The sequence below is a fragment of the Phodopus roborovskii genome, unplaced genomic scaffold (genome assembly GCF_943737965.1).
Source record: "Phodopus roborovskii unplaced genomic scaffold, PHOROB, whole genome shotgun sequence".
NCBI lineage: Eukaryota > Metazoa > Chordata > Mammalia > Rodentia > Cricetidae > Phodopus > Phodopus roborovskii.
Window position 1 is genome coordinate 18,845,938 of NW_026126541.1, and position 15,090 is coordinate 18,861,027.

Here is a 15,090-nt window from a genome sequence, read left to right on the forward strand (position 1 = left end):
TGTCCATGATCCCCTCCTTAGACAGGGGACTAATTCAGAGACTCGGGGGGCAAGTGGAGGTGGCTAGGGTACATGAGTGTATCCTCTCTATGAGGTGGAAGGGCTCTCCTGCCCATTTCTCCTGCTCTGCCGTCCGTCCCCTCTGCTGGGCCATGCTGGATTCTGTGGCTTTTCAGTGCTGAAGACGATCTCCCTCTCTCCTCCAGGCCCAGGCCCAGGAGACAGGTGGACCGTGAGCAGGAGAGGCATGTAGCAATGGCAGTTCACCCGAATCTCCTTCTTCCTTCTGATTCCAGATCTGGAGATCACAGTCCCGATCCGGCATTCACATCACCTTCCCGGAAAAGTGGAGTTTGGAGTGTATGAGAGCGGCCCCAGGAAGAGCGTGTTTCCCCCCAGGACAGAGCTGAGACGTGGAGACTGGAAGACGGACAGCACATCGAGTACAGCGAGTAAGCGGCAAGCCAGAGGCGTCCTTGTCACTGCATCCCAGCCCACACTTGCAAGCGTAGGCAAATGCTCTTTTTTGTTTTGTGCTGTTTTTCCAGCTAGGGTTTCTCTGTGTAGCTTTTAGCTGACCTGGAGCTCACATTGTAAACCAGGCTGGCCTCGAACCTACAGGGATCCGCCTGCCTCTGCTTCCCAAGTGCTGGGATTAAGGGTGTGTGCCACCACTACCCAGCTAGGCAAACACTCTTAGGAGTCCAACTCCTAAGATCTCAACTGAGACCTGATTTGGTTTTGAGAGGTGTGAAGTGTGTAGACTAGTTGGCCTGTGGCATTTGCCCAATGCTGTGAAAATTCTTAGAGTAGTTTCTTTTTATAAATAGCTGAACCTGGTGATTGTCAGCAGAGGTGGGGGATGCGGCCCAGCACCGCTTCTCATGTCCCTTAATTTTCCATCTTTCTCTCTTGCTTCATAAGAATTCTTAACGTTGATTGGGCATTTACCAAAAGTGAATTGTCGTTGCCGATCATTTCATGACCACCAAACCTCTACAGTGTAGACTCATGACCTCTTTCTGCTGAGGAGGAAGTGTTCAGGCTTAGTGCTTTGTGTCAGGTTGTAGCTAATAGAGCTGAGCTGGGCTGGGATTTGAACCCAGTCTGGAGCCAAGCCAGGACTCCTCACCGTCGTTCAGCTTCTTTGCCAGCTGTGTTAAGGGAAGCCAAGGACATCTCATGAGAGCTGTAGACAGCAATAGACTTAAATTTGACAAGTCTGGTTTCTGTGCGGGCGGTTCAGGGTCTAATTGGGTCATGTCTTTGTTTTGGTGAAGGAGCATGAATGGGAGTCTGATTGTGGCAGACGAGGCCTGGTGTGCGGACCGCAAGGCTGGGAGTTTGTGTATCGTAGGCTGCGTTTGCTGACGCGCTGGCTTCACTAGCTCCGTACACTGCGTTTCCTGTCTGCTTTATACTTCCCCATCCTCAAAACAACTGAAAAAGTGAGGGAAGAGACAGAAGTATACTTCAGGAGTCAGGTCTCCTGACTTCAGGAGTCAGGCGGAACGTCCACAAATGAACATAGGTTAACAGACTATCCAAACCACTTTTGAGAGTGTACTATGCCTTCTAGATCTGTTTTCCAGAAAAACCTATCTGTCTGTACCCCTCCACATACAAATCACCAAATCACACACAGGCACATATACTCACAAACACTTATACATTCACATGCACACACACACACACACACACACACACACACACACAATTTTGCTCACCTAAGGACACAGGTCAGGACTCAATACCATATAGATTTTCTCCCAGAGAGGAAAATTCTTTTGCTAAAGGTTATACAGCCAGATGGTGGTAGATAGAAGCCGCTTTCCCCTCTTTGCTGAATATCCCTCACATCTTGACCTGTGAAGAAACATCGAAAGCCCATCATGCGACTATGTGGGAATGTGGACTGGACAGGAAGAAAATCTCCCCACATATAATGGAGGCAGTAGTGTATACCCAAAGATGCCTGGCTGCACTTAAGGCAACTTGAGAATTCTGATAACTCTGATAGCAGAAGCAGGAGAGAGTTTCCCAGGGATCACAGACTGCAGATGAATCTAGAGGCAAGTAGTACTCCTTTCCAGTACATGAGAGAGGAGGAAAGTGCCAGATTCTTCTCTGGTGGAAAAATCTTAAAGACAAATGTGAGGTGTTTGGTTTTCTGTTTGTTCATTGCTTGTTTTGGGGTGAAGTGTTTTGATTGGAAAGTTGTTCCCTGTGGGTTTTAATTTGGGGTAAACTATACTGAGGACAGGGTGGACTAAGTAAGTGGTTGCCCCGTAACAGCTAGCTCTCAGGGTTAGGAAATGCCATTTACGGCCAGGCCAAGGCCTTACACTCCTCTTTGTGCAAACCAGGGCTGGTTCTTGCTCAGGTTTCTGCTATGTAACAACCCATGACAAAACCTACTTGCTGGAAATACACACCAGATCCCACAACCTGGGCACAACTTAGAAGGGATGGCTTGTGTCTTCTCCATGTTCAGTGAGCAATAGTCACTCAGATGACTGCATTCAACTGGGGCATCCAGGATGGCTGTGTATTCTCCAAAACTTTACTCCACAAGGCCTGTAACTCAACCGCGTGAACTTCTTACATGGCAACCGAATCTGGGAAGGGAGGACAAGCCCATTGTGTAAGAGCTTGCCAAGCTTTGGCTTTTGTCATCGGTGTTAATGTTCTAGTGGCTAAAGCAGGTTGGGCAGCTAAGTCTGAAATCACAAAGGAGGACACACAAAGACATGGGCTCTGATGGGGGTAAAGTTCACTATGGGGGCGTGTCACTAAAGATTAGTATACTGCCTAAAAATGAAAGATGGCGAGAAACCAGCTTCTATCAGATAGTTGCTCTTTGCCAGCCCCACGATAAGCTCTTCCTTGTGTGATCTAGTTCATCCAAGTCAGTAAAGCCTGTAATTTATAGATAACAGTTAGGGCCTGGAAAACAAGCCTTGAGTTTTCTGGCAACTAAACAGAGGGACTGGGAGTCATAGCCAGATCTGACCATGTTATTACACAGGGAAGCACCACTTTCCAATAGAGCTAGTTTGTGGACAGGAAGGGAGAGTGAGGGAAGCCAGACTCGGAGCCACTAGCTGCCCTTTGTCCTAGAGTCATACCCTGCCAGCAACATGATTTTTTTATTATGACACAGCTGTCATCTCTTGAGATCCACAGAAAGACAGTTCCAGGTTAAACCTCGATAGAACTAAGTAATTAAGCCCCAGTAATTAGTGATATGTTTAAGAGAACAAAACCTTGATTGTGGAACACTGTTGACCTTCCTGTAGATTATCTGGCCCAAGGGTTATATGGGCATTTTGTTTCCCTCTCACTTATTTATTCAGTGGAGACAGAAAGATGGAAATAACCAGATCCTGTCTTTAGGGGCTGTTAATAGAGGAAAGTGCAAAAATAACACGAGTTAGATGCTAGTCTGAGCCTTCTTCCCTGATGACAGAGATGTAGCACTATCTGAGAGCAGAGTATGGGGCCAAGGCCAGAGAGTGCTACCAACTGTGTAGTCCAGTCAACTATGGGGTCTGTCATGGGCCCAGAGGGGAGATGATGCCAGGGGGCTAAGGTTTAGAGCCAAACATTGTGGCTATAGGTTTAGGAATGCCAAGGAAAGGGGTAGTGAGAGTTGGTGGGTGTGAATTTCTGGCCATGGAGCCAGTGCTTATGACTACTTTTACTTCTTGCTGATGAATAACTTCAGAACACTACGGGGTTCACCACTGAGACAGGAAGAGACAATAAATAGGTGACATAAGGAAGCCCAGGCGTAGGACATGGGGACACAGGAGCCCATGGATTGTTTTTGGTGGGGGAATCTGGAGAGTTTTATAGCATTTATTCCAAACATGGGTTCTGAGGAGGTTTGAGCCTTGGGGGCAGCAGCTGGCTGGAGGAGGAGAAGAAAGGACATTTTGGTGGGTAAGCTGGGTTACGAGTGTAAGTTGAATAGAAAGAGGTCATGTGTTCGTAACGAACGAAAAACCAAATCCCCTGGGTTAGAGAAATATTTTGACAGATTTAAAAATCTGCATTGAGGGCTAGAAGGATGGCTCAGTGTTGTTGAACACTCGTTGCTCTTTCAGAGGACCAGGGTTCAATTCCTGGAACCTACATGCTGGTTCATAGCCATCTGTAACCCAGTTCCAGGGGACCCAACACCCTCTCCTGACCTTGAAAGCACCAGATACACATGTGGTCTATACATATACTTCAGACAAAACACTCACATAAAATAAAATGAACAAATATAATAACATTGCTTTTAAATCTGGGGCTGGAAAGATGGCTCTTCAGTTAATATCACTTGCTGCTCCTGTAGATGACCCAGGTTCAGTTCCTAACAACCACATGACAGATCACAACCATCTATAACTTCATCTTCAGGGGATCTGACACCCTCTTGTAGCCTCTGTGGACACCAGGCATGCACATGGTACACAGGCATGCAAGCAGACAAACACACTCAAAAAATAAAAATATATATATTTTTTAAATCTGCCTCTAATAACACACATTTATAAGCTCAGCATTTAGGAAACAAAACCAAGAGGATGGCCACAAGTTCAGTTCCATCCTGGTCTACATACATAGCAATCTCCAGGCCAGCCAGGACGAGGTAATGAGACTATATCAAAACACAAGCTGGGCGGCGGTAGCACTCACCTTTAATCCCAGCGCTTGGGAGGCAGAGGCAGGTGTATCTCTGAGTTCAAGGCCAGCCTCCAAAGTCACAGAGAAAACCTGTCTCAAAAAACAAAAAACAAAACAAAAAAAAAAAAAAAAAAAAAAAAAAAACCAAATAAACAAACAAAAAACCCCAAAACTTGGAAATTTGAAAACGTCTTAGTTCTACCAGATTTCACAATAGCTACCACACCGACTAACACACATTTCCAGAAAATTCTATGGACTAGTGCTATTTTAATGATACAGGTAATGCATTTTTAACTTGAAAAGGTTTTCACACAGAATTCCTACTACAAGCACTTTTGAATTTGTACTGTGTATTTCTGTTTTTGTGGTTCTGGGGATTGTTCCCAGGGCCTTGTGCATGCTAGCAAAGCTTCCCGGCTGAGCCACACCTACAGCTGTGCCTTTTGTCTGGAGTTGGAGTGCAATCTCTTATTTGAAGGTGCATCTGTGTCCTACATACACCCCTGGCCGGCAGTTCCTAATTAAGCAGCAAGGCCATGGTAACAAAGCCAGACTGCAGAACTAGAGCAGCCGAGCCCCGAGTACCTCTGCCCCCGGGCCTGCCCGGCCAAATCTCTAATATCAAATAGGATTTTCAAAGGGATTAAACGGCAATCAAGCTTTCGAAAGCACTCCACAAGCCCTAAGTCCTGGGTAAATGGTAGCTGTTAAGCCCAGAGTGGTCATTGGGAAGCAAACCATTTTGTGTGATGCTGACTGAAAACCTGAACTCTAATGAAACGGCTTAAGGTGGCTACCCTTCCAAGACTCTTGTCTTTGCGGTTTATGTACTGTTTCTATCGCTATAAATCACTTAGGGCTGGAGTTCCGTACTTCGTTTTCTCTGGGGAGAATCCGGCTGATGTTGTTTCTGCCCTTTAGGCAGCATGAGTAACCGATCGAGTACGCGGAGCCTCCTCAGCGTGAGCAGCGGGATGGAGGGCGACAATGAGGTGAGCAGGGATTTCCACTCTATCCTTCTGGTCTCAGGGGCCATTTTATCACAAGAGAAAGGGATCCATGGGTGAGGGAGCCGCACACAAAATGTCACGCTACGGGATGCTGTTTATATGAAATAGCATAGAATGGGCAATTCCAGGGAGACAGAGTGAGGGTTGGGGGCTGGCCTGGCTGGAGGGTGGAGGGATGGGAGAACTGCTTATGGGTTGGGGTTTCTCTGCAGGTCAGGAAAAGATTTTGAGACTAGACAGAGGTGGTGGCTGCATGAAAACACGAATGTGCCAAAGCCATTTTACGTTGTAATGGTTGGCCTTTTGGCTGCATGAATGTTGCCCCTGTATAAAGGAAGTAAGTGTGGGGGGGGGGGGGAGTAGCATAGGTAGAGATAGACAAACTTACCCAGACTACTGAAGTTAGCAGTGCGCTGTCTGCAGGAAGGCGCTGTCTGAGCATTGGGGATTCCAGGGGGAGCATCATGCTGGGCCTAGATTAGGAGCCTGTGTCCTGCTATATGGAGTCATGGGATTGTCCTGGATGTCCCAGGGTCCAGGGTATTTGGTGTCCCATTTCATCCCTCTCTCTGTGGACTGGCCTTTCCTGCGTTTCCACATGAATGATGGCATGGTCCCCAGACAGCCAGGAGTCTTCTGGGACCAGAGATCCAGCTGCTCCAGGGAGGGGCTGCATTTCAAGTTGGCCCCTTTGTGTCAGTGTCTATCCTGACCTGGTGACCAATGGCTGGCTTGAGCCTGAGGGGTCACACGAGTCACCGCTAACACTGAAGCCTCAGGAGAATGGGTCTTAGGGACAGGACTCCTATAAATTGCAGGCGGTGTTAGCAGACAGAAACCCAAACTTAGAGAAGCATGGATTTTGGGTTTAGGCATTTAATGATAACTTGGGTAAAGCTATGTCCCTAGACTACACCAGAAGAACTGGGAAAACTGTCATTGGCACTAGGTTGACTCCTGGTTTGGGAACAGCCTAAGCATGGTGAGGGCTAGCCCATGGTGTCCGCCTATGTATGTTCATGTGCTTTGTGTAATAGTCACCTTCGTTTCTCATCTTGCACGCTATAGGATAATGAAGTTCCTGAAATTACTCGAAGTCGTAGCCCAGGTCCTACCCAAGTAGACGGAGCACCCGCTGTGACCGGAGCATCAGTAGTGACCCTTGAGAGGCCCCCCAGGGTCCCCCCTCGAGCTGCCTCACAGAGGTAACATTGAAGTAGATGTGAACTTTTCTTTTCTCTCTCTCAGCTGCAAAGGAGAAGAGGCTTTAGGAACACCCCAAACAACCAAAGAATGAAGACAGAGCTAATAGGGACTCCTGTAGTTGACACAGTTCAGGGTGGTCTCTCCAGTAAAAAGTGCTACTTCATTCCATCCCATCACAAATATCAACACATTATAACTTTTGTTGGCTTCTTTTGCCCTTGGTTTGCAGCAGGATTTATTTATATGTTTTAAATCATGCGTGGGTATGCGTGTCTGCATGTGGGTATGTGCGCTAGTACTATGCAGAGACCAGAGACGCTGGATTGCCCGGAACTGGAGTTACGGAGAGTTGTGAACCATTTGATGTGGGCCCTGAGAACCAAACACAGATCCCCTGGAAGAGCAGCAACTGCTCCTATCTGCAGAACCACCTGTCCAGCCCCCTGCTCTTGGCTTTTTACAGATAGGGTTCTCCCTGTGGAACCCAGGCTAGCCTCCAACCCTTACTCCTGCCTGAGCCTTCTGAAAGTTAAGGTTATGGGCATGAACCACCAGGCCCAGCTTAGTTGCTCATACTTTAAATAACATTTAAGTGCATAAGTGAAGGACATCAGTACAACTACCCGCTTTTAAAATAAGTTTTGTAGATTTGTGTGTTTACATTTTTGTATATGTGTGTGTCTCTGTATGTGTGTACCCAGTACCACATATGTACAGGTGCCCGTGGAAGCCAGAAGATGGTATTGTTGCCCCAGAACTGCAGTCACAGGTGCTTGTGAGCTGCTCAGTGTGGCTGCTGAGAAGCAAATGTAGGTCCTCTAGAAGGAAAGCAAGTACCCTTAGCTGATTAGCCATCTCTCCAGCTTCTTAAACACATTTTAATTTTTTATTCACATGGGTGTATGTATGTATGTACATATTTGTGTGTAAATGCCTTTTTCACTTAACCTGGAGCTCAGTGATTGGCTATACTGGCTGGCTAGCAAGCACTCTGGATGCTTCTGTTTGCCTCCCTTTCTAGGACCACAGACGCAGTGGCCATACCTAGGTTTTTATACGGGTGTTTGGGATCCAAACTCAGGCCCTAATGCTTGCATTGCAAGTACTTTAACAGATGAGCCATCTCCCCAGGTCCTTTAATAATTTGTATCTGTCTGTCTAGAATTTAGCTCATAGTATTGAATTTCTTTGGCTGAATAGTGGGTTCTGGGCTTCTCAGGAACAGGAAATAAAATTAGAAGTGAAAATGAAGGCAAAACAAGCCAAACCCAACCTGATCTGGGGGGTGAGTGAGGCTCTGGGCCATTCTCATGGGGTTAAGTGTCTTGCTATCTCTCGTGAGCTTGGTTGAGTTCTTTAACTTTTGTGCACTTCAATATTCTTGTCTATAAAATGGAGTTACTAATTGAACATCCTCATGGAGTTGTAAGGGTTTTGGCCTATGTTGAGAGATGAAGAGCATGAAGATCTATTTGTTCAGGAGAAGAGCAGACATCTGGGGATTTGAAGATGAGCCCAGACTAGTGTGCCTTGCTTGCTGGCTCTACTACAAATGGGGTCAGTTGGTACAGGGGCCTGGGGAGGAACATTCTTTATGGTCTGTGGAGTAACAGTAAATATGGTTCAAGCAGGCTAGTAGGGCTGCCATGCAGAAGGGAGGGCTTAGATATGAAGCCCAGACTTCGATGGTTAAAATACAAAGCATGAGAAAAGAGAATGTTTTTGCATATTGAAGTGTAAATAAAGCTCATTTGTGGGATTTGCCGAGGAAGTGCAACATAAAGGCCTTCTGTCTGGTGTTCTGTTCCTCTCCATCTCTCTCTATTTTGGCCTCTGCTATTTACTGCCTTTCCAGCTGCTCCCAGTGACATTCCTATACTGACACCTGCTGCATGAATATTTGACAGCCCTAAGCTGGCCTGCAATCATAGGCATGTTTCCCTGACACAGCCTGAGAGATGTGCATTAGGATCTTCCTACTCCCAGAAGGAAGATGTGCCCTGAGTTTGTAATATCTTGTTTGAAAGTTACTATGTATCTGTTGTGTACGTGTGTGTGGGGGGGTTGCTTTGCAGGAGTGAATATGATAATACATGCTATTATTTAACAACTGCTTACTCTGTTGCAGTATTTATGTCAAACACATTAAGAGCCTTACTTACTTAATCTCTCCAAAGCCCATTTTAGAATTATCACATCTTGCAGGTGTGGAGGCTGAGGCTAGGGAATGGGTGGAGAGATTCTCCGATTGACAGATTCGGCTTTCTAGTCATTATGTTACACCTGGCCAAGAAAATTGAGGTGTCAGAGAGGAAAAGATCCAAGACTTTTATTCCTGAAGGTGGAGAACTCTGGAGCCACTTGTCTAATTGTACCAAGAGAGGAGGTGGCAAGCTTGAAAACGTTGTTGTCGTCGACATTATTGTCAATGGGAGAGAAAAGGAGAGCAGTCAGGAAAACAACTTCCAGATGAAAGATAGAAATTAGGACGTCTACCTGTGTGAGAAGAGACGGTCATCACCTGTTTGGGGAGCTGGGAAGTGTGCTGTGATAACCATAGGGTGAACATAGGACTAAACCACTTTGCTAAACAGTGTTTGTGGAGACCTGTAATTAAGAGAACGCAAGAACGTGTTGTGCATTTTGGGTTTGAGAAGGGTCTGCAAGTATGTGCTTGCATTATGAATGTGTGTGCAGGTTTCAGGGTAAAAATGAGGCAGTCTTTGTGCAGAGCAGTGAGGAAGCCCCTCTCTGACCGTCTTGAATGGCTGGCCAGCTGATGCAAGCTCAGCTACACAGGATCTGAGCTTTGGCTAATCCCTTTGCTGGTTTCGCTTGTAGTTGTCTCCAGCTTCAGTTTCTCAGTGTCCAAGAAGGCAGTATCTGCACAAACCACTCCTGCTTGGGCATAACATCTTTCTACTTCTCTGTTCTATTATACCTGTTGTCATAAACCCAGCTCTTCGATGCAGGCCTTCTGATCTTTTGCTGGAGCTGCCCATTATAATGAAACTAAACTGATGTGCTTGTCGGTGTGTCAAGGTGACAGCAAGATGAGAAAGGGATCGGAAGGCATGGGACTCTGATAGAGGATGATAGGGACATCTTATAGAGGAAGACATACTGTTAGGTTCATGGGGAAAGGTCTAAGACTAGACGATTCATTCTCATAGTGAGATTTCTAGCTTAGCTCTCTGAGTGCCTACTCTAGGCCAGACATAGTTCTGACTAGTTTCCATAACATGTCTAAGCACCCACATATATTGATTAGGCAGATGAGAGAACAGGGTCATCTAAGTTGAATTTTACACATACACATACACACACACAGAGAGAGAGACAGAGACAGAGTCAGAGTTGTATATGTAAACATCCATGCTTAGATGTCTCTTAAGGTCTGAACTGCACCTATCAAACACTACAGCCTCCCAAATTTGCCCATTGTCTGTCTCGTGTCTTGATAGCCAAACCTATGCTCATTTCCCCCCGCTGTTTGCCACACACAGGAGTGTGAATTATGTGTTTGTAGAAAGGAAGGAACGACATAAACGTGCTTAAGTGGTATGACCCAACCCATAGTTTGTAGGGCAGGAGACGAAAGGACACCATTCTGTTGTTTTCACTGGGAGATCCCAGCAATTCAGTGACAAACACACAAACCCCTCCACTCCTGGGGACCATGGCAGGGTCTCCTGTGGACATCTGTGCTTATTCTTTGCTATGCTTGACTCCCTCTCTTGTTTCCGAGACAGCCCTGCCATTTCCAACTCTTGTCATTTCCTTGACCTGTTCAAAAGCAGTGTTCAGGAGGAATTTAGCAAATATTTACTCACAGATTCATTCAGCCACGGACTGTGCAGCTCCAGGACTATTACAGCGCCCAACAAAGCTCTCTTTCTGGATGTATTGATTTGCTTCCAGGAGATTAAATATTGGTTTTACAGCACACACATGGAAATACCATCTGTAATCCTTGAATTGATCTGTAAATAGACCCACCCTGGTCTACCTGGAGAGTCACTTAGGACTTTACAGAAATCCAAGCAGAGGACCATGAAAAGGGACTTTTAGGTGGGCACACACACAGTTGGGACAACACTTAGTGCTCCAATGAGGAAGTGAGAAGCAGCCATTGGAATTCTCTGCCCCTCGTTTGGCCAGCTTCACCATGATAGTAGGTCTCTACCCAGGCTGCCTATCGGCGTTGCTGGCATTTTAATATCTAGACTCTATTGTTATTTAGGCTCAACAAGGTCAACAGAAGAGGCGACAGACAGCTGCTATTGAGAAGATAGTTTGCTGGCTTCATGGTTCTCTAGGGCAGAGGGGTGCCATGCCACTGGGGTTCCCACTGGGACATATGCATGTTGGTCAGGAGGCAGAAGGGACGGACGAAGGTCAGACCTGGGCATGAGCTTTTCATTATGGTTCCCATGAGAAACAGCAAGTAAGGCAGGGTCGAATAGACAGGGACTGCTAGTGTGGATAATTGCAGTAGGCGCTGAAGCAGAGGGCCTATCTCTGTTTGTCTGAGAGCCTGACCCTGGGATGACAAGAGTAAGTTGATAGTGGTCCCAAGGAGGAGGTTGGGGCATTATTTATCTGAGAGGAATGCAGCCCCTCAGGGTCAGCAAGACCCAAGGGTGACAGAGCAACAGAAATAAAAGGTTTAATTAACACAAGGGCTTTGTGACAGGGATACTGTTGAGAAGGTTTTATAGATAGCTCAAGAAATTGTGATGAACAGGGCTAGAGTCTGGGAACTGGTGTTTGTCACTTAGCTCTATTGGTGATTCTTACCTTCAGGGGTTAGAAACCATGCCATCTATGTCACTCAGACATGTGGAGTGTGTCCTGATTCCTTAACTAAGGGAGGTATCTTTTGCATGGAACTTCAAAGTAGCCACAGGTGATGGATACCCATGACCACTTTGATTTTGGTTAATTTTTTAGAGTTCCTTTCTGTTTCTTTGCAGGCCTCTAACCCGAGAGCCCTTCCATCCTCCTCCACCAGTTCCCCCCAGAGGTCGCTGATTCCGTCTCCTAAATGCAGCCTACTTCAGGACTTTTAAGACTCGCAGTTTCCAGCCTGTTGATGGAGTCTTCGTGTTGACTATTTTGCACTAGTATGGACCTTGAGACCCGACATCACTGCTGATGTTGCAGCCCTGCTGGTTTGGGTGTTCCTTGAAGACATTAAGGCATGATGAAATCGGAGTCTAAGGACTTTGTTCAACATGGCCAAGTATATTGGTTCACATTCTTGTTTGCCAAAAGGATGAAGACTCTATCAAAATAAGTACCTCTCATACTGTAGCAGGAGCCCAACAGGATTGATGGAAATGTACTTAACAAATGAGTGTGATGTAGTAAACATGTAATAGTCCACACATAACTGCTAGTCCAGTCTAGTTTCTAGAAGTGATTCCAGCACTTCCAGTAGATGAAGTGGCCCAACTTTGAAGTATTTCTTCCATACTTCTATGTATGTGCTGGGGCTGGTCACATACAAAAAAATCTGCAAATAATTTCAGAAAGTGGTTGAACTGGATTCCTTTCCCACTGTAGGCATCTGGGGTCCCACAGAAGTATGGAACTAAGAGAACTCGGGTGGTTTTATGTCATCACACTCCCTTGCCCCTTACATGTGCATGTGTGTTTGTATGTCTGTGGAGCATGTTGGAAGTCTTCATCAACCACTCCCCATCTCTTCACGAGGTAGAGTCTCTCAACTGAACTCAGATAATTGATATAACAAGTCTACTTGCTCCAGGGATCCTGTCTCCACTCTCCTGGTGCTGGAATTATAGGCAGGTTGCTGTGCCCCCTTAACATCTGTGTGGATGCTGGGAATCTGAACTCAGGTCCTGATGCTTGAACAACAAGCACTTTATCTACTCATCCATTTCCCCAGCCCCCAGCCCCACATTTTCTCTCTCTAGCGACCCAATCCTCCTTTCTTTTAAGAGTTCCCTAAATGTGGAAATATAACCAGCCTTCCAGGATTTCCCTCTTACATATCACTCAGGCATGGGACTACCAGTTTGGGCATTTATACCTCAGTATGCTGTCAAATGAGCCATGTTGCCAGGAAACCATTGAAAACCGTCAGACCTAGAAGTTTAAGGTGCCAGGTATGCCATTTATAAATCTGTAGCCTTTATATTTCTGTCCATAAAGAAAGAGAAGAACCTCGACTTTTTTTCTTTTGAGGAGCCTGAAGTGGTGGACAAAAACAGCTGAAATATTTTCTCTCAGACTTACTACTGTTACTATATACAGTTACCATTAGGCCTGATAAATCTGTACAGAGAGCAGAGAACTGTAACCATGCTCTGAATTTTGAGTTCCTGTTATATAAATCTACCTTCAAATCACAGATCCTTAATCTCACATATGCATACAGCGGAATTATCAGAAGTGTTTCTTTTAAAGTACAGGTAATACGTTTGTTTCTCATGATATCATTGTCTAATCCCACATAGATATTATTAATACTATTGACCTGTTCGAGTTGTATTCTTGCTGGGTCATTTTCTCATAATTAAAGGTTCTCCTTCAATCTCATTCCTCAGTCTAACACTTCCTGAGCTTAACTTCTGGGAGACTCTTGCGTTGTTGTGTATAAAGCACAGCAGTGATCACGTCTACTGTATGAGAATGTTTTCACAGAGTATCTCATAGAGAACCTGGAACGTGGTGACCATTCTGCAAATGTGCCTTCAGTGGTCTTTCAACCCTTCTGTCATTTGTTTGGGAGAAATAAGAGAATATCTCATAAAAGAACAAAAAAAAAAAAAAAATGACAAAATTGGTGTGATTGTCCTCTTGTCCTTTATCATCTCCAACCTGAGGATTTTGATGAAAGATCTATATCTCTTTATGGTAAACCCCTTTTTGGATACCAAACTTAAGTTTGTGTACATATTCTGGTGAACAAGGCTGATAATAACATGGCAAGGCCAGCCAATGGTGTTAGCATCTTGAATGTATAACACTGTTTGTGCGAAGTTTGGATGTATAATTACATTTTATTCTTGTCTTAAGTTGAAAGTGCTCTTTGAGGAACCTGGCTCTGATGAATGTGACGCACTTGGGAGGGACATAGTCTGATCAGAGCTGGGAGCGGTCACTCTGAAGTCTTGAGGAGATAGTCAATGAACCATCAAGCTGGTTAGTTGTGTGTGAAAGGGGAAGGGGGAGGAATGTGGATGGAACACTTGGACAGTGTTAGCATAGAATGTTCCTGATGGTGAGAATGAATTCTGATTGCTTAGAAAGAACCACACATCAAAGCACATATTTATTCACCCTTTACAGACACAACACATTTACTCACATGTTTAGGAATACATTATGTATAATAAAAACATGGAGCCGGGCAGTGGTGGTGCACGCCTTTAATCTCAGCACTCAGGAGGGAGAGGCAGCTGAATCTCTGTGAGTTCAAGGCCAGCCTGACCTACAGAGCGAGTTCCAGGATAGCTGGGATTGTTACACAGGGGGACCCTGTCTCAAAACAAAGAAAGAAAAACAAACAAATAAACAACAGCAATTTAAAAATATGTTTTTTTGTTTTTGTTTGTTTGTTTTTTTTTAAAATACAATGAGGAGCATGATGAAAGTCTGAGCAGGCGTGTGAAGAGATGGCTTCCAGATCTTCTTTCTGGTGCATTGACAATAGCTCTACCATCACTTTTCCTTCCACAAGATTTTCCAGAGTCATGTTCACTGCAGTTAGTTACATTGCTGTAGACAAAAGCAAACTCCATTAACGCAGTCAGCCAGCCCTCTCCTTCATCTTGTGTTAACCTCTAGGCACAAAAAACCAATTACATAACTAACAAAGTACAAAGACTGAGAGACTAAATGTGAGTAAGAGGTTGGTGTTCCCAGCAAATAATTTAATTGACATATTTACCAGATGCCAGTGACCCTTTGTGCTTTGCTGTAGCTATAATATGCATATAGACCATTTGAATGACTGATTTTACAAATCAAGCAGATACTTACCTTCCTGATTCTTTGTAAAGGCTAACCTAGCCAGACTGGTAACACTCTAATAACTGGGGTTTTTAGATTCCTCTCCTACGTACATCAGGGAAGCAAGTGGGTACTCTGAGCTCCTCCTTCAGGGAATAGTATGCAAGTTCCCCCTGCTTGGTGGAGGAAGTAATAGTAACAGATTTGTTTC

At 45.2% G+C, this 15,090-nt stretch overlaps 1 protein-coding gene across 1 annotated transcript in view; it reads left to right on the forward strand.

Annotated features, from left to right (window-relative positions):
* Pik3ap1 (phosphoinositide-3-kinase adaptor protein 1) overlaps nt 1–13,463 on the forward strand; it is a 112,547-nt gene extending 99,084 nt beyond the window's left edge. The window contains exons 14-17 of the mRNA XM_051199741.1: nt 297–452; nt 5,602–5,672; nt 6,759–6,895; nt 11,873–13,463. Coding sequence (XP_051055698.1) covers nt 297–452; nt 5,602–5,672; nt 6,759–6,895; nt 11,873–11,930 — 422 coding nt within the window. The 3' untranslated portion in view covers nt 11,931–13,463. The remainder of the gene's footprint in view (nt 1–296; nt 453–5,601; nt 5,673–6,758; nt 6,896–11,872) is intronic.
* Nucleotides 13,464–15,090: the final 1,627 nt, after the last annotated feature.